This window comes from Cheilinus undulatus, linkage group 18, assembly GCF_018320785.1.
Source record: "Cheilinus undulatus linkage group 18, ASM1832078v1, whole genome shotgun sequence".
Classification (NCBI taxonomy): domain Eukaryota; kingdom Metazoa; phylum Chordata; class Actinopteri; order Labriformes; family Labridae; genus Cheilinus; species Cheilinus undulatus.
Window position 1 is genome coordinate 25,218,992 of NC_054882.1, and position 20,082 is coordinate 25,239,073.

Sequence of the window (20,082 nt, forward strand, 5' to 3'; positions counted from 1 at the left end):
TTGCAACTCTCTCCTGTCAGACACCAGCCAAAAATCCCTCTCTCGCCTTCAACTGGTACAAAATGCAGCAGTTGGGCTTCTAACTGGTTTTAACAACCCACAGCCCAAGCCCACAGCCTTAGATCCTCAGGTGGGAACCTCCTGGTCATTCCAAAGTCGAGACTTAAAACTAAAGGTGATCAAGCATTTTCCATCAGGGCTCCTCAACTTTGGAACAACCTACCTGAGGTGATGAGGTGTGCAGAATCAGTCAGTTCTTTTAAATCACTTCTTAAAACACATTTTTACAGACTTGCTTTTATGTGATGTCATCTTCTTAATTGGTTCTAATGGTTTAATTTGGTTCTAATTTTTTAACAGATTTATTCCTATTTTTACTCTTCTTTTATTTCATTTCTTTTTTTACTTCACCCTTTCAATGTTTCTGTCCATTTTATTGTTTGCTTTCTTTCTGCTTTTCCTCTTAAATTTATCAGTTTTAATGCCTCATTTGTATAGAGCTTTATCTTAGATTTTTCCCCTTTCATTGTAAATTTACCTTTTTTACTGGCTCTTGTTCTGCTTCTCTTATCACGTCTGATTTCTTTTACCTTCCTTTTAATGTTTACATTTCTCTCGTTCTTCGTTCCTATGTTTTTATTGTTTTAATGGTACCTATGATGCCTGTGCTCTACTGATCATTGATGTTTTAGTTTGTATGGTTACATCGCCTGCACACTAATTATGATATGATATCAGGGTTTACTTGGTGTCTGTGACATCTAGGTTCTTTGTTATTGTGTCCATGTTTTCTGTTCTTGAACTGTTGGGTTCTGTTGATGTTTCTGGTTGTCATTGTTCTGTTGTCTCTGTCTTTGTTAGTTGCTTTGTTGTTGTTACTAACCATGTCAAAGCACTTTTTATACCCTTGTTTTTAAAAGTGCTCTATAAATAAAGTTATCATTATTATATTAATAATTCTGCAGGCAACAGTTTCTCTTCAAATATTCAGTGTAATTCCATGTAATAAAATCCCAACTCCAAAAAAGTTGGGGCACTGTGTAAGATGTAAATAAAAACAGATGATGCAATGACTGACAAATCTCATAAACCAATCTTATTCACAATGTAATATAAACAACATATCTGATGTTGAAACTGAGACATTTTGCAAAATTACATTCTGAAAAATACAAGCTCATTTTGAATTTGACAGCATCAATACAGCTCAAAAAAAGCAGGAATGGGACAACAAAGGACTAGAAAACTAAGTGGTATTCATGCAACTAATTGGATTAACTAGCAGTCAGTGAAATGACTGGGTATAAAAGGAGCATTTTAGAGAAGCAGAGCCTTTCAAAAGTAAAGATGGACAGACTGCATCTAAAAAAAATGTGGAACAATTTCGGAAAAATGTTCCTCAACGTAAAAGTGTGAAGACTTTGAATGCCCACTCATCTACAGTACATAATATCATCAAAAGATTCAGAGAATCTGAAGACATGTCTGTGTGCAAGGGACATGGCTGAAGGTCAATTCAGGATGCTTGGGGTCTTTGGACCCTGCGTTGGAAACAGGCATGATTCTGTACTGGAAATTAGTGCATGGGTTCAGGAACACTTCCAGAAATTACTGTCTGTCAACACAGTTTGTCATGACATCCACTAATTTAAGTTAAAGCGGCATCATGCAAAAAGAAGCCACATGTGATATTAGCACCATACCTTTATCTCTTACAAATTTGCACATTTTTACATCTCCATTTCACTTTAGTTTGATTTTTCTGAGTCATTTGATTAAATGTTTCATTAGTTAAAATTTTACTGGCCAGGATCACTGAAATGATCAGAAAATTACTATGCGTCTTGACTGATATCTGTTTGTGTGCTGCTAGTACTCATGTTGATGATAGGGGATTATTATTTTACATGCATGAGTGTTTAAATAGCCTTGTTATGGGGGACCTTAATCCCCATGTTTTATTATAACTGGGCTGTTTTACGTTTTATATCATCTTGTCTATAATGTCTTGAAGTTAAACATGGAGTGCCTCAGGGCTTAGTATTGGGACCACTGTTATCTAAACTTTATATCAACGGCATCAGTAAGAATATACCAAATGCAAACCATCATTTTATGCAGATGACACTGTTATTTATTGCTCCACTGCTTATTTACTGCTAGTTGGCCTTCATAGGCTGCTTGTAGACAACATCATTGACATACCCTTATTTATAAGGCAATATTAAGCCTGCTTCCATCATACTTGAGTGATTTTATGCACTTGAAAAGTGCTGGAAGCCACAGCCATTACTCTGTGACTCAGTCACAAGACTTATTTTTGCTCTCTGCACCCAGAGTCCATCCTTGAAATTGGTAAAAGGAGTTTCAGGTGCGTTGCTCCTGCAGCCTGGAATCTTTAGCAGGATAATTTATGTCTAGTGGAGCTGATCTCTCTAAATTGTTTTAAAAGTAAATCAAAGATGTTAGGGGAAGATGCATAAGGTTGTAGATGTTTTAACCAATGACTTCCTTGGTAAATCAGGAGTTAGTTGATCTGTGTTTATAGTATTTTTATGATTCATGTCTGTAACAGATGGGCTGCTGCTTTTCTTGGACAGCATAGTCTTGTAAATGAGATTCTCAATCCCAGTGAGGTTCTTCCTAGTTAGATAGATTTAAATAAATAAATACATAAATAAAATACGAATAAGTTATAAAGTCATATGATTTTTATTTATAATCTTGATTTGTTAATTAATATTAGCTGTCAAATATATACACTTGAGAGCAATAAATAGCCTATAATATCTGAACTGCAGCTGAATTTAAAAATAAATTGGTTTGAAAAAGATAGACTAAATTGTCAAAACAAAATAGGCATGATTTTACTTGATAAAGACAAAAGGGGGTGGGGTGGGGGAGTATTTTGTTTTTGTTGTGTCTGCTCCTTTGAAGCTCACATATTGCAAAACAAGCAGTTATCCAGTAGGGGGCAGTGCAAGCTCTGTTATTTTATCTCTGTCAAATTGTGTTCTAGTTTGCTCTGTATCATGTTGTACTCCTTAAATTCATAGGCACTTTGGGGTCAAGATAAAGTTTTTTTAATGTGCCGCAAATATAATATATATATGCCAGAAATTACTTTCAATGGTTAACATGTGGGTTTTTTTATTTAAATAAGGGGCAAAAGTAAATAAAAAGGCTTAAAAGGGATATTTTTTTGTACCAAGAAAGTCCCTGGGTAGAACCCCTTGTCCAAACAGTAGAGCTCAAGCTCCTTAAATAGATCTGTAAGGTCTTCATATCAAGTAAGTTATAGTAAAGCAGATCCGTATAGGCATATTGAAAGAATGAACTGATGCATTCCTGTGTGGTAAAATGGCATGCATGTGATTTTTTGGCAGAGAAATACATATTTCACCAAAAGAGAGCATATATTTTATATTTCTATGAGTTACACCTGGCCCAGAGGCATATTAAAATGTTAAGATGTGGGAAAGTTTAAGTTATGATGCTCTTTTCAAAGCTGTTGAGCAAGTACTGATGGGCAGCCGACCCCTCCCACCCTGGACACAGACTTTTTGAGGCCCTCTGGTAGAATGCTGAGGTCCACTAGGACCAAAACCTCCCACCACAAGAACAGTCTCTTCCCATCTGTTGTCAGCCTCATGAGCAGTACTCTGGCCCTCCCCCCAGAGACTCTCACAGAACCCCTGAACCAGCAGACAAAAATAATGCAGACTTACATTAGTGCACACCGGACTTATCTCTTCTGTTTACAGCTGCACACTGGGTTTTATATTTCTTTGGAAAATTGCATTATAACCTAATCCCCAGTAAACCTGCTCATCTGTACATTTTACCCCTTTTTTGCACCTTTGTACACACTTATATGATGTTTATACTGTATTTTCTATTTTATTTTGCTACTTTATTTTTCTATAACAATCTAATTAACTTTCTAGACATTAAATATTCATATTATCTTGTAATTATTTCAATTTTTCTTCCATGTTATGTTTCGTACCAAACACCAATTCATCTTCCTTGTATGTGAAAATGAACTTGGCAATTAAAGTTGGTTCTGATTCTGATTTGGGTATTTTTATATCAAATATATGCTTTGAAATATTTTGTTCATTGCTATGATTGCAGCTCCATGTTGACCCTGGTTACATTGAGCATTTTTTTTCAGCAGCGTACAGGTTAAATCTAAACTTTATTTCATTATCTGACTGGTATGAAAATATTTACAATAACTTTATCAGGATTTTTCTCTGGCCTGAAAAGAATGGAAATATTACTTGACGCTCCCTAAACCGCCTTCAGGTGTTGAATTGTCAGACGGCCCCTGAGTAGGTGGGAGTTTCTCTTGTTTCTTGGTGTTGAGGAAAAAAACCCAGCTGCATCCTCATCATCAGCAGACACCAGCGAGCAGGAAGCGCCCTAAGGTGAGCTATGTGAATTTTAAAACAGCCTTTCGCTGATGTAAAATCGGGCTGGAGAGCTTTATTGTGCTATTTATGGCGCAGTCTTTCCCTTCAAGTTCCTGAGCCGGAGGAAGGTGGGTGTGCAGACTGTTGTGAGTGCTGCAGTAAGTGGGGGGACGAGGAGTCGCCAAAACCGTCTGATAGGATGGAGAAACGCCTTTTCTAATCACATTCAGAGCAAATTTTTATTTGGAATTTAATGCTTATGTGTAAAAGCCCCATGCGATGTGGAGAAGTGTTGTTTTTGTTGGTTAGCATGTGGAGGCTTCTGGCAGCGTGTCACTATTACACCCAAAACAGAGGAGACATCCCTGCTTCACTACAACATCCATTGTTCATCTCCGAGACAGCTGGGTGGTAATGAGCACCCTTGCTCCCAGTTAAGAGCTCCCACTGGTAAAATACTAATAAGTAGGGTATTTTAAGGCTCCCGGTCATGCGGTGAACCTGCTTGTTCTTCCTGCCGTTGTTTGGAGTGATGAATTCAGACACAGGCTGTTATTGGTCTAATGAGTTAGTGCTGACCTGTTGAGTATGCTAATTCTGCTGCATATTCAGTAGCTTTTAATTATGTGTACCTCTTCAGCAGTGAGGAAAAGGACAACATATTCATACATTTCAACCTGTTATGTTAGAATCATTTCTTTAGAGTCAATTATGCTATTTTAAACTTTTTAACTGAGGCAGAGTTGTCTAGCTCACAGGTCCTGTCATTTGCACGCGCCTGATACAGGAGAGTAGCCTTTAAAATGTAATATTAATTAAGACATTTTGACTTTTCAGTGGGTCAGCCAAGCACAGTCTTTGGATATGAGTGAAAATTTTGTGTGGTCTCATTGTCATAATAGAGTAGCAAGTAGTGACTTATAAATAGGTTTTATCTAGGACACAGAGCCCTTATATGTAAGCTTAGGTCCAGAAACGTTGTTAAAGCAGGGTAAATAACAATTATGTATGGGCACTTTTCTTTTTCTTTTTCAAGTTGTTCGGACTTATGGACTTACTTCAGAGCAATGCCAGTGGGGAAAGTGAAATCCTTTGGACGATGATAAGGAATGTGCAAAATGACAAGTGAAATGTAAATACACGGGACGAAATTGCATTATCATTTTATTTATGAGTCACAAAATGCCTACACGTTTTGAAAATGAAAAAGCATTTCTGGTATTGACTTTTATTTTGTTAAACAGCCAATACCATTTGAATAATGAGTGCAATTATGCAGCGCATTCTTAGAAAATTGAAAAGTAAATGTCTTTTTCTTTTTCTTTTAAATATAGTCGAACATTGAGCAAAGTGAAGATGAAAATTAAAATGCAAATTGAATATTTGAACATTTTACTTATGAACCAAAAAATGCACACACCTTTTGAAAATGAAAAAGTTTCTGCTTTTGCCTTTTAATTTCCAACTTAGACTTTTCATTTCAATAATGAGAGCTAAATAACAGAGCATTTTCATAAAATTCAAATATCTAATGTCTTTTTCCATTTAATTTTAATAATGTCAAACATTTTACAAATTGAATCTGAAAATTAATTGACAAATGGGATAACTGAAAATTCTTGCCATTTTTGAGTCAAAAAATGCACACACATTGTGAAAATGTAGAGGCATTTCTAATAATGGATTTACTATTTGAGTTATGAGAGCTAGATCCTTTTCTGAAAATTAAAAAGAAAATGTCCTCTTCTTTTTCAGTTGAATTATGTTAGGAAAATTGCATGCTTGAAGATGAAAATTAAAATGAAAATTGAAAACCTAAATTTGAGTTTATTTATGAGTCAAGAAATGCACATATATATATTGAAAATGAAAGAGCTTTTCTGTTGTTGCCTTTGAATTTTTAAATTAGACTTTTCATTTGGATTTTCAGCACTGCATGCTTCCATATTCAATTCTGAACTGTTGAAGCTTAGAACTTTTTCCAGTAACATTTCCACCTGCAGCTAAGTGAGCTTCAAAGTGTTAGTTCAAAGAAACACAACTTAAACATTAAATGCTTTAATCTTTAATTCTTTGATGTTATTTAAAGTTGTATCACTTGATAAATAGATATGTGATTAAAAGGGGAACCTGGGAACATGAAAGAGCTCCTCTCTGATTTAAAAACAACACTTTTGTCATCATAATTATGGAAGTGTTGGAACTAGAATTGTACAGTTATAAATGTAATATGTGCCTGTATTTTAATGCCATGGCTACAAAAGAGAACCTAAGCACCCAGTATTGATAGCTTCAACTTATCAAGGTACTTTGCCCAAATGATGCCGGTCCCGCCTTTTTCTGGGTGAAAATGTTCCATCAAAATGACCCCATCATATGGCTTTGTGTATGTGTATTTTAAGCTTGAGTTAATTTTCATACAATTTAAAACATCAAAACGCTGGTGAATGTGTGGTAAAATATGTTTATAGGCAAGCAGACAACAGCTCCTGTTATCACCGAGCGATCGCTAGCTTAAGTCAGTAAAAACACAATCACAGTCCAAATGTTGTGGTAAATTGTGTCTTATTAATTATTTAATGTTCAGAATACGACACATTGGCGTTTCACTTTGCTAGTGCTGTATCTGAATCTACTGCCATTAAAACACAGAGCTTGTTTTCAACCAAGCAGGGCGCGGTCACTCTGGAGAGCAGGAAGTGACGTTGCACTGGTTCTATCAGTCAACAGTGTTTGTGCAAGGCCCCTGAAAACAGTTCAGACCAATCAGCGATATTTGAGGTGAATGAGGCAGTAAGATTGTTAGAGTTTATTTGTACTTAAAGCCAATAGCAATGGCTGCCATCAGTGTAGTCATTAGCTCAGATGTAACTATAGTACAGGGGTGGTTTTATCAGAACTAAACCCCATTTCTGTATGAAATAAAGAGGAAAGAACAGCACTGGAAGCTTTTCATGGAGGAAAAAAAAACTCTAGACCTGCTTCAACATGAGTTTTCGATCAGTACAGGTTGAGTTAAGTTGTACTATAAGCTGTATGGATGTGGATACAATTGCTGCTACCGCTGTAGCTATTAGCTTAGATGTAGCTGTTGAAAAAGCTGCAGTTTAGTTAGACCTCAAACATATTTCTTTATTAAAGCAAGAGCAAAAAGCCACACAGAAAACTTCCCTTGGCAGAGAAGACGTTTTTGCACATCTTCAATAGGTTGCAGCATGAATTTTATGCACCAACAAGCTCTGCCTTTCATAAGCTACAGCATCACTAACCTGTAGAGCTCAGGTTAGTACTGGAGGAGCACGTGTACTACTTCATATTGTCTTGTCACTCTGATTGGCCCCTCATGAATTTGGCAGACAGAACATTCGTCCAATAACCTTCCCAGAATTTTTTGGAAAGTCCCAAGCTTCCAAAATGCTTTGTATGGGAAGTTTCTCAGATGACTGTGAAATGTATCCATGCAATGGAGATATGAAACAGTCTATTTGGCATGTCAGGTTATGCTCTGCCCTTCCAATCAAAACAGCTCTCACCTTAATTTAAGTGAGGAGCAAAGGGAGGCAGCTAGTTTTGAGAGTGAAATAGCTGAGAAAGACAAGATAAAGGTTAACAACAAAAAAAAGGTTACAGATGGCCGTAGTGACAAGAAGCCACTCATGTTTTGCATAAGCAGACCTATAACAAACAAAACGACCATCAGATTTTGCTACATGGTTGTAGCTTTCCCTCGAGGCAATACCAAAAATATTTAAATCCTATGAAACTAATACATGAATCCAAATATAAAATCAATGATTAATCATTTCATAATAATGATTTCAATATTAATCAAAATAACCCTGATTGCCATGTCAGCCATAATCATTCAAGCTTACTACAGACTCAAATAGTACAAATGCCATTTCTTGCTATTTCTGGTGGCTATTCTTTTCCTTTGAAATAGATATAGTTGTTACAATGCTTTGGTCCTTTATTATTAAAATAGCTGAATATAATGTTTGAAAACATGTGGTATCAGAAATTATCATGGATGGACATTTTTTGACAACCAAGTCAAATACCAGTGATTGTCAACTGGTCTGAATCTCCAAAACCCACCACCACCTCATGAATGAGAAATCAAGACCCAAGTTTCAGAGACAACACACAAATTTGTTTCCTGAAAAAGTAGTTTTACCTCAAAGCATGCAACTGAACAAAGATACAGCACTTTTGTGTAAAAAGCACATTTTTTGGAAGCTCTGGGAGACTTTTAACCACATTATTTTAGGTAAACATTGTGCTCCGCACCCACTTTTGGGTCCTGATCCACCAATAGAAAACCATTCTATTATACAACAAGCACCTGATGTTTGAAGAGAAACTGTCTCATGAGGTTTGATTGCCTTTTACTCTCTATATCGTACATTTACTGTAGATTTTTTTCAGATTTCAATGCCTGTTAAAAGGTATTTGTACAGTTATGTTTTATATCTTTTAATGGGTTGACAATCCAAAGATTTTCTTAAGACTATCGCATTAAAATCAAGTTTGACGCTGCTAAAATGAGAGTGCACTCCAAAGAAAAATCGAGCGTATGAAGGCAGGTCATCTCTGAGAATCACACTGACATAAATATTTCAGGAGACTCCATGCAGAGATTGAAAAACCCAGCTTGCTGTAGTGCAATGGATATCATGTTCTCACACAGCATCGACCAGCTGCTCAACACCAGGACTATAGAGAGTGACATGGAAGCATTAAGCCTCTGTCCGTGGCTTCTCTTTATGTGCTGTGTTTGTTTCAGCACCACAGGCAGGTGGACAGCTCCTGAATCATCAAACAGTTAACAGTCAAGGGTTTGCTCAGAGACTCTTTGATGTTTAAATGAATGGTGCAAATCAGTGGAAATCACATAATCCGCTCAGATTACCATATAAGGATAACCACTGAACATACTTGAGGTAAAGATATACACTATATAGACAAAAGTATTTGGCCACACTTGTTCATCATTGAATTCAGGTGTTTAAATCAGATCCATTGTCACAGATGTATAGAATCAAGCACCTAGCCATTCAGTCTCTATCTGCAAACAGTTATGATACAAAATGGGATGTTTTAGAAGGCTCAGTGACTTCAAGCCTGGTACTATGATGGACGCCACTTTTGCTATTGTTCGATTCATGAAATTTCATCCCTGCTGGATATTCCACAATCAACTGTAAGTGATATTAGAAAGTGGAAGTGTTCAGGAATAACAGCAACTCAGCCACAAAGTAGAAGACTACGTGAAATCACAGAGCGAGGTCAATGACTGCTAAGGCGCATGGTGCGTAGAAGTAGCCGGCTCTTTCCTCATTCCATAGCTAAAGATTCTGAACTTTAACTGGCATTAATGTAAGTACATGGGAGGTTTATGGAGTGGGTTTCCATGCTTGAGCAGCTGCATGCAAGCATAACATCACCAAGTCTAATGCACAGCCTCAGGTGAAATAGTGTAAAGCACACTGACACTGGACTGTGGAGCAGCGGAAACATGTTCTGTGGAGTAACCAATCACGCTTCTCTGTTTGGCAGTCAGATGGGCAAGTCTAGGTTTGGCAGATGCCAGGAGAACATTATCTGTCTAACTGCATTAAGCCAACCTTGAAGTTTGGTGGAGGAGGTATAATGGTATGTGGCTGTTTTTCAGGATTTGGGCTAGGCCCCTTATCTCAAGTGAAGGGCAATCTTAGTGCTTCAGCATACCAAAACATTTTGGACAATGCTGTGCTTCCAACTTTGTGGCAGCAGTTTGGGGAAGGCCCTTTTCTATTTCAGCACAAAGCAAGAACTACATGTAAAGACATGGTTTGGCGAGTCCAGTGTGGAAGGACTTGACTGGCCCGCACAGAGCTGGTACTTCAAAATATATAAATGCTCTACAGAATGAATGGGTGTAAATTTCCATGGAAATGCTCCAAAATCTTGTGCAAAGACTTCCAAGAAGAGCAGAGGCTGTTGTAGCTGCAAAAGGGGGGTCAACTCCATATGAAAGTACATTTATTTGAAAACATCATTACAGTCCCTGTTGGTGCCACAGTCAGGTGGCTGAATACTTTTGTCCATATAGTGTACATTGTGATAAATTCAGACTTATGTGATGCATTTGTTGCAGATATTCATTCATAAATCAAAGGTTTCTTTTTAAATTGACAACCTATAAAAGGGAAATGTTGATGTCTTGGGTAAAGGTATTTATTGTCATATCAGCCAAACCTGCAGATAGAATATAGGCTAACAGTATTTTCTCTTGCTTTTTGTACAGTAATGAATGAGAGTTGACGTGACACTCGTGCTCACACTGCCAATCTGAGAGGAACAGCCCACGCTTTATGAGACCGCCATCACCAAACAGAAATCTTCCTTGTACCTTCTCCCTCTCCCTCTATAGACATGAAGGAAGTGCTGGCACTGAATTGTGTTTCAGGTGTGTGCCTGTGTGTGAAATACATCCAAGATTGCATCATATGTGAGTTGTATTTCAGTGACTCATTTCCCCAGATACACGTCATGTCAAAAGCTGCAAAATAAAAATGTCAGAAAAACACTTCAGTGAAAGCCCAGAATATCAGACCCAAAACAGACGCTGACAATATCATTGTTACCTGTGAAACCTCCACTTGTATTCCGGCGGCCTCCTAACCATAGCAGTTATGTACCGTTGGCTGGGCTTTGTTCTTTTTATGTCTCCGGAGGAGAGGAGGGTCCATGCTGTTTGAAATTCCTGCTGTGAACTTTCCGGCTCTCCCTCAGGGGTCCATCACAGTGATGCACACACAGGCAGCATTGTCACTGATGTAAACAGAACGAAGCGAAAGCAGCTTTAAGTTTACTAGACAACAAGGAAGCAGTATTAGATATTCACAGCCACATACAGCTGTCAGACTTTATTTCCTCACATTTCACACATTTTATATCCCCTGCTTTATATGCACAGTGGGCTAATAGTCTTGTCTGATAAACCAGAGGCTTAGTCATTTGTTTGAGTCTGCGCTGGTGGTTTTGCATTTTATCTCCATTTAGTGAAACATACTCCCTGTTAGAGCCGAAACAGTCAATCCATCTGTTATTCTGCTGATAGGATACAAAGATATCTGAGGATAATCAATCTAATCGGGCTGGTTTCATCAGGGGAAAAACACAGTCCCAAATTTATAAGGGATACAATCCAATAGGCTAATTATTATAATAGAAATTATTAGCCCTTGTATTAAAAATTCAGTTTTCCTTAATTATTCTCAAATGTTAGAGTATGAAATGACAGCACTGTACAGCCAGTTACTACTTGTATTACCTATTTATATTTGGTGTCAGTGCTTCAGTGACTGTAAACTGTGGACAGCCAAGATTTAGAGCACAGCTGTCAAACTTAAGGCCCACTTTAAGGTCAAATTCAACAATATGATCTCATATTTCTGTTATAACTGTCCCATCAGTATGAGCTCTGCAGATTTAAAAATGTCAACTTATCCTTGATGATTTAAGATATCCTTGTTAAGTCACAAAATCTGAAAAAGTAAGGAGTAAAAATATTTAGATAAGAAGTCAGGAATGTGGGAAAAGAAATTCATTTTATGTTTTAATTTCACATTTTCAATTAAGCATCTCACAATTAGAACTCAGACTAGGGATTTTGACTTTTAATTTCATACCTTGAGCATTTCAACTCATAATTTTGACTTCTCATAATATTTTGAGCTTTAAAAGCCATAATTCTAATTTTTAAGTGATATTTTGACCTTTTTAACCAATTATTTTGTATTTTACTTAATATTTTCAACTCCAAACTTTGACTTCATAATCCCATTGTTCGACCGTTTAGACTCACAATTTAAATTTTTGAATCATATTTTGACTTTCAATTTCATGATTACAAATTTTATTTCATATTTTGACCTTTTAAACTCATGATTTTGACTTCTTTCTAATATATTTGCCATTAAAAAAACATTATTTTTATCATTTTAATTTCATGTTTGACCTTTTTGAACTAATAAATTTACTTTTCTCAAGTTTTTAAAAAAATACATTTTATTACTGGTGAAACAAGGTTGGCAGTTTATGGTAAAAAAGGTGATGCTGTTAGGCCCTCAGGTTAGTCCTGAATCCAGAATGCGGCCCTGCTGTGATTGAGTTTGACACTCCTGATTTAAAGGATCAGTTCTGAAAGACAGATTAGGAACTTTTTCCCGTGTATAAGATACAATGTCTTTTTTTATGTTTCTGACTGATAGTATATTAAATTCTGTAAAGTTGTATGCAGACACTGGATATGTCTCTAAAGGAATCTTTCTTGTTTGGCAGTGCACTTTTTATAGATTCGGGGGTGGATGTAATTTTGCCTGAGTCTCAGGTTTTCTCACAGGACCATTATAAAGATCACTCCAGCAGGTTTTTGCAGTGTAAGAGGTGGTGGGTGGAATCTTCCCGAAGCTCAGAGATATGCAGAGAAAATTAAGATTAGGCCGGTCATGCTGCACATGTTACACTGACGCCATCACTGAGTCTAGATGGAGTCTAATGAGGAAAGGACCTCGTCCACAGAGGCAGCAACGAGGCAGACACACAGAGCTCCCCTGGGGCCGTACTGAGCATGTGCGGGCAGACAGGAAGCAGGTGTTTGGATTGCTGAGCGCAGCCTGTGTGTCCAGTCATAGCTATGTTATGCTAAGGCTTGTTCAGACTTCAAGAGGAGGCAGCATTCGGTGTGAGATTTACCTCACTGAGCTGTGTTTGTGCTGTGGGATAGAGAGAGCTAGGTGCAAAAGGAGGAAAGCACACTCCCTTCTTCACAGAGCAGGTGGTGAGCAGATTGTGTTAAACCCTCCCCCCATTTTCGCTTTTCAGGCTCAGTCTAAGGAGGGTTATCCCTCCACACCCCCAAACACCTCCCTAATAGCAAGCGTATCACAGCAGAGGTCTACAGCTACCGTAGAGTGAAAATAAGATGCACTCACACATGGCTTCCCTGATTAAATATACCATCAATTCAACAGACAAGATGGATTATACTGAAAAAGAATGAGAACCACTTCTACACAAGCTGGGCCTGTTTTTCTCTATTCTATTCAGTGTGATGTCACAGGAAACAAATGGTGCTGTGCTGTCTTTGAGATTTGGTTCAGCTTTGGTTCAGTGTGACGGTTACTCTATAGCATAAAGCTCCACAAAAAAACAACTTCAGTCCAGTCATGTTAAATGTTTGGATGACTGAGTCAGGTCTCACAACCCACCAGCTATAAGGCGTTTAGGCTGAACAATTTATTACAATTTTATTGTTATCCCAATATAGGTAAATAAACATAGCAGAATAGTGTGTTCAAAACAGGGCTAAATGATATTAGGGAAAAACTGGCTACGAGATAGTTTTTTCTTTCTGCAATTTACATCTCTCTTTTTTTTCATTTTAGAAAGGACATTTAACTAAACAAATGCAGTGCAATTTAAGTGTTCTTATCAATAGGAACACTCCCTCTGTCCTGAGCCGTGATGCTGGTTTTCCTCAAGTGAGAGTGAAGCACGAGGAGGCGTTGCAGGAGTGTTATTTTGTTAGATGGCTTTAATAACAAGACCTTGATGGGTTGTGTTGTTCTTGTGGGCATACGACACAAAAGATAAATCGCTTACTGCAGCTTTAAATCACCTATTTTTATTTTTCTGGATTCAGATATCACTCACACACGGAGAGTATGAGGAAAAGAGGAGAGAGAACAGGTGGACAGAGCAACTGGTTATTCGAAAGACATAGGCCGCGATATAATACTGCTGCATCACACCAATTCTATTTTCTCTCCACTGGCTTCCTACATTTTAGAATACATTTTAAGATCCTTATGTTTTCTTTTAAAGCCCTTCATGGTCAGGCACCAGCCTACATTACTGAACTCTTAAAACCGTACAATCCCAGCAGGACTCTTCGGTCCTCTAATTAGAGTCTGCTGGTTGTGCCACACTCCAGACTGAAATCTTAAGGAGACTGTGCTTTTGAGGTCATTGCTCCAACTCTTTGGAGCTCACTTCCATTGGGTTTAAGATCAGTAGACACTGTTGACTCATTTAAAAAGCAACTTAAGACCTACTTGTTTGGTCTGGCCTTTACCTAATTTGTTGTGTTGTACTGTGTATTCTTTTATTGTACCTTTGCATCATTGCCTGTGTTTCTTTTATCTCTTTGTAAAGCACTTTGTGACTTTGATGTTCTTGAAAGGTGCTATATAAATAAACTTATTATTATTATTATTATTATTATTATTAATACATATCACAATACACGTTGATTTAGGGTAATAAACATGATGTAATAAACATATCCTACACTGAATTCCCTACAGCAGCTGTTCTTTATTGAAAAGGATAATGGAAAAGGTTTATTTTAAAGATTTTGTACACTGTAAACAACCCCAGAGATCCAAGTAAATTAATGTAGTTTTGTTATAATCAATAAGCTAATAATAAGTAAAAATGCAGTAATATTTCACTCTATACTTAATACAGCCATCTTTGTTGTCTCTCTTGCTGTTGTTTTGCCTTGTTTTCATATGATATTCTGGTGTCACTTTATTATTTAAACAGCATTACTAACACTGCCTGACTCAGCTGTCTGAACATGTTATCAGTGCTGCTGATTGTTTCATGTCTTCACAAATAAAGAATAAAAGTGCTTATCATGATCTCCTCTTCAGAAATTGAGGGAAACTTTGAGTTAACAGAGTAATTCAGTGCTGGTTGGGATGACACAAGTCACACTAGCTAATGTTGCTAACTGCTAATGTCGTGTGTCAATGAAGACTGGTGTTGCTGCAGTATTTTACCTTCTTACAGCTTGTGTGACTCATGTCTAACTCCTGACTTTCTGCGGTTTAAAGAAACTTGAAACAATCAAATATCTTTGCTTTTAGCATGCTGGCATTAAGTACTGTTTTCCATGTTACTGCTATATGCTGTCTTTTTTGTTATCTGCACCCTGGGGATGTACTGTATATTGTAAAACTGCTGTCACAGCATTTACAGCTAACATTGCATGTCCTGCGATGTGACTATAAACATGTGCATATCACCATCATGGGTGAAAAAACAAGCAGCACTTTCTCATTCGGCATGTGTATAATTTACTCATATGGAGGGTAGCTGTGGTTTGCACCAGCTCAAACATAGCCCAGTTTGAATGTAACTTATTTTTATGACAAAGGTGCTGTACCAGCTGATATAGTTTCAACTTAAATATTTCACCTACTTACTAGGTCGAAAGTCCTCCTTAAAATATGGTTGTCATGTCAATTTTAAAAGTGGGTTAACTCGGAGGATGATAAAGGGCAAAAGATTTTACTGGCTGTTTGCTGTCAGCGGTATGTTCTCCATGATCAATAACTGTTGTTTTCCACAAGCGGAGATCATTTCTGCCATACACCATTAGATTATTAGCAGTTTCCCCTCACAGGTTTGTGTGCAACTATGCAGCTTTTTGAGAGTCATGCTATCATTCTGGATTGTAGAAAGTGATATCAAACACACAGACACACCAACAATCACACACAGCTGAGATGTCTGGCTGCCTGGACTCATCTTGTCAGGCTCTTAAACTGAATCAGAGTATTGACAAGTTGAAGATGTCCTTATGGGATTTAAAAAAAAAAGTTTCATAAACTCCGGCTGTGTTCACGTTGGAGTTCTGCTTTGATGAGACATTATTGAACCATTTTTCATCCTCTGGTCTGATGTAGATTATTGGATAGCTTTTCCATGGCCTAGAGGGAAATGATGAGGCTTTAGTGAAAAACTGAATGACTCAATCTTTGAAGTTACAGAGGAAAATACTCTTATGCCTCCTGAGTTCAGTGTAGAGCTTTGTGCTAAAGAACCTTTTCTGTTTCCAATCAGCATCATTTAATGATCAGCAGTGCTGTCAAATGTAATAAAGCATAATCTTAAAAAAAGCATTGATCATAAGGCAGAACGAATAGCAATTAATTAATTCAAAAGTGATACGATGTAAATCAAAGTCCATAGCTGTGAAAAACAAACACAAACTTGCAACCTAGAGTGTCAACAAACTTCATTCCTTAGCAGTAAAAAACACCACACAACCCTCTGTGACCACCTGTAGACATAGACAGTGATCTCTATACATTATCAGTGGCCACAAAGTGGCCACAGTCATGTCCACAGTCCACAGTCATGGACGAAAGTATTCGCACCCCTGGAATTTTTCCAGAAATTGTTGCAATTACAAATGTTTTTGGTATACATGTGTTTATTGCCTTTATGTGAATTGGAACAACACAAAAAATCTGAAGAAAAAAAGTCAAAATTGACATCATTTTACACAAAACTCAAAAAATGGGCTGGACAATGGTGTGTTTTCTGGAAAAATTCCAGGGATGCCAATACTTTCGTTTATGACTGTATAATATGCACACAGGCCTTCTTTACACTGATCTTTATGGTATACAATAAGAGAGTGAACAAGAAATCAATAACAGTCCATTGTTGTCTTTTCTCTTGATTTCCAGAACCAGGACATTCTGAAGTATCTACTCTGCAAAGGAGTTAAGGGAAAAAAGTTTTTAAAAAATGGCTGCAAGATCCCAAACAGTGCAGAAATGGTGTCTCTAAAACAAAACCTCAAAAGGTTTTGACAAGCAACAGTAAGAAAAACAACCAAAGGCACATGGAGGAAACCTCTCAGAAAACGCAAGGCTGGCAGCTTTCAGACTGAGAGCATCAGGCCCAGATACAGAATAGACAGCTACACCTTAGTCATAAGGGGCACACACAAATAGGATTGCAGGACTTTATTACCAAAAATAATACAACACAATAAACCCTTTTGAAATAATTAACATCATACCTTCATTTCAGAAGAACTCATCAAAACCTAAATGCTTCAAACAACTGACCAATTTTCAACATCAACAAATATAATCAGCCAGTGCTTGTCAGCACAGTAACAAGATCGTAGTTGTCTAAGCATTCAATCCTTACAGTAGCATTTTTCTTTAAGAAATAATCTGAAAAAAAAAAACTGTTTCTGTAGGTCAGTTTATTCTTTCATTCTTTTTTGAATATATCCAACTAACACAGGTAGCTCAGCCTGCAATTTGAAGGCCAATATACTGGCCAGATCCACGTTCAGTTTCAGTTAAAGAAATGGCAGTAGAGAAGTTGGATTAAAGCAGGGTGGGAATCAAAGGACACATAGCAAGTTGCAGCAAAGTAATGTCTGGAAAACCTGCTCGCTATAGAAAGCACTAGACAGCCCCAAATTCTATATGCATAGATGAACAACAGAAGAGTGATCAAGAAATCACCAAACAGTCCAGAAGGCTGACTTTGCTGCCTATAAAGATGATTTCAGGAATATCGTTGTTTTCATTCCTCTTAAATTTCAGAACCAAGATCTTCTGAAATATTCACTCTACAGAGGAGTAAAGGAGAGGTAAATTAAAAGAATGGAATAGTTAAAAAGGTCAAAAAAATACATTGACAGTATAATTACAATGCCTGTAAAACAGAATCTCCAAAGGTTTTGAAAAGTAACAGTGAGAACTACACAAGGCACATGGGGAAACCCTTACTGAAATGGAAGGCTGGCAGCTTTCGTGCTGATAGAGAGCATTGGGCCCAGATGATCTCTGTCAGGCAGAATAGACAGCCACACCTTAGTCATAAGGGACACAAGAAAGCAGGTCAGAGGGCCTTCATCCCCAACTCCCAACACAGTCACTATATTTTACAATCCACTCATCAAAATCTTGTCAAAATCAACCAAACAACCAACCACTGCACCAATAACTTTTCTTTTCTGAACTTTTTTGTGACTGACAGACATCAGTGCACCGTCCCCTTTTGCAGTGTTGCCATGGCCCCTATATGCACCAAACCCCCACATGTGCTTCAGTGCTGTTTGCAGCCTTAATTCTTTTTTTTTTTTTTTTTTTTTCTCAGTTGAAAAATCTTGTAGTGCTTCTCTGCACACTGCAAGTAAGAGTTCCTGCTCCCACGGTGTGTTATTTCATACTATTGTCATCTTATAAGGCTTGTTAATAGCTCATTAGAGAAGGATGTTTTAATGGTACTTTTAAACAGCAGGATTTCCATAATCACACATGAACATTGCAGAGTAAAGCTAGTATCCCTCATGTAGCAGCTTTATGACTTTTGGATGAAGTCTAAATCAGAGGAAATGCCAAACCTCTCTCATCCATGCAGGTATCATTTTCTTTTCCGGCACAAACAGAACACTAGCCAGGTAAAACCATGTTTAACAAAACTGTAAACAATAAAGGAAGAGAAACAACAACACGGAAGCAGTTCTTCTTTTATTTATGGTGATTGCACGTCGTCCTTAGGGGTAGTTTTTCATCTCACAGTCTCTGTCAGTTGATAAGGTGCAGAGGTCTGCATGTCAGCACAAGTTCACACGTTATTTATGGTTCATTTGTCTGGCACAACAGACGCATCTTTCTCTCTCTCTCTCTGTCATTCCCACGGTCAGGGGATGAGCCTTCATCCAGCTGCACATTTGACGATGGGAGGAAAAGCTCTTCTGTCATTGTCTGACAAATAGTTTATGTTGTTGATTAGGCTTTGGTGCAGCCGGGAATTACAAGCTTTCTCCTTTGGAGCATGCTAGATGTAGATAAAAATAAATAAAACGGTGTTAGTAAAAAGTAAATCCAAATATGCAAGGTTTAACTCTTTACATGAAACTTTGTCACACAATGTGTTGTGTTCTCTTCCCAAAGTTTTTAGTCATGCTAGCAGACTGACTAGGGGCTGAAACAAGTCTACCACATGTCTTAAATATCTACCTTGTCATGAATCTTGTCCCTTAATTGTGGGCTGTGGCAACATGACAGACTACTTCAGCACTAGGCTTTTGTCAGTGAAAGCTGAGAGAGCGTAACCTGGCACGCCAGATCGAATATTATTAAATATCCATTGAATGGATATATATATAGCATTCATCAGGGCAGACTGGGAGAAGAGTGAAAACATCATGTTTTAATAAAGAAATATGGTCCAGCTTTGTTAGCTTTAGCTACAGCTAAAATTAATGTTACTACACAAGCCAATGTCAGTAAGTTAGCTTTAGCAAGCTTTAGCTAACATAGCTAAAGCTAACATAGCTATGTAGATAACATCTCAGTAGTTTACATAGCTTCTTTGAAAGCTTAGCTTTAACTACATTAGCTATATAGTTACATTAGCTATGTAGCTATACTATCCATAGCAATGTGAGCTTTAGCAATGTGAGCTTTAGCAAAGGTAGCCAAAGCTAACTTAGCTATGTAGATAATTAAGATATGTAGCTTACATAGCTGCTTTTTTAGCTTAGCTTTAGCTAAGTTAGCCATGTTGCTAAGCTCTGTTATATATGTAGCTTAAGCAGCTAACAGAGCTACTAGCTATGCTTGCTGCATTAGAATGTTTTCATGGATGATGGTTTTATGTCAGTAAGCAGAACTTGGGTTCATTAAAAGATTTGTAATCAGGTTTTGCAGGTTAGGTTTTTAACATTTAACTTTTGGTATCCTAGCCCTTACCCTAACCCTTAACAGAGGTTTAATCGATTTAATTGTAATTCTGTTCTAAGGTGTACAGCATCTCAGATAAACGATCTGTGCAATTGACTGTCAGA

At 37.4% G+C, this 20,082-nt stretch overlaps 1 protein-coding gene across 1 annotated transcript in view; it reads left to right on the top strand.

Moving 5' to 3' along the window:
- The first annotated feature begins 10,863 nt into the window (after nt 1-10,863).
- The window catches only part of tmem63c (transmembrane protein 63C), a 45,870-nt gene continuing 36,651 nt past the window's right edge, over nt 10,864-20,082 (top strand). The window contains exon 1 of the mRNA XM_041813144.1: nt 10,864-10,911. Within this exon, the coding sequence (XP_041669078.1) occupies nt 10,910-10,911 (2 nt within the window). The 5' untranslated portion in view covers nt 10,864-10,909. The remainder of the gene's footprint in view (nt 10,912-20,082) is intronic.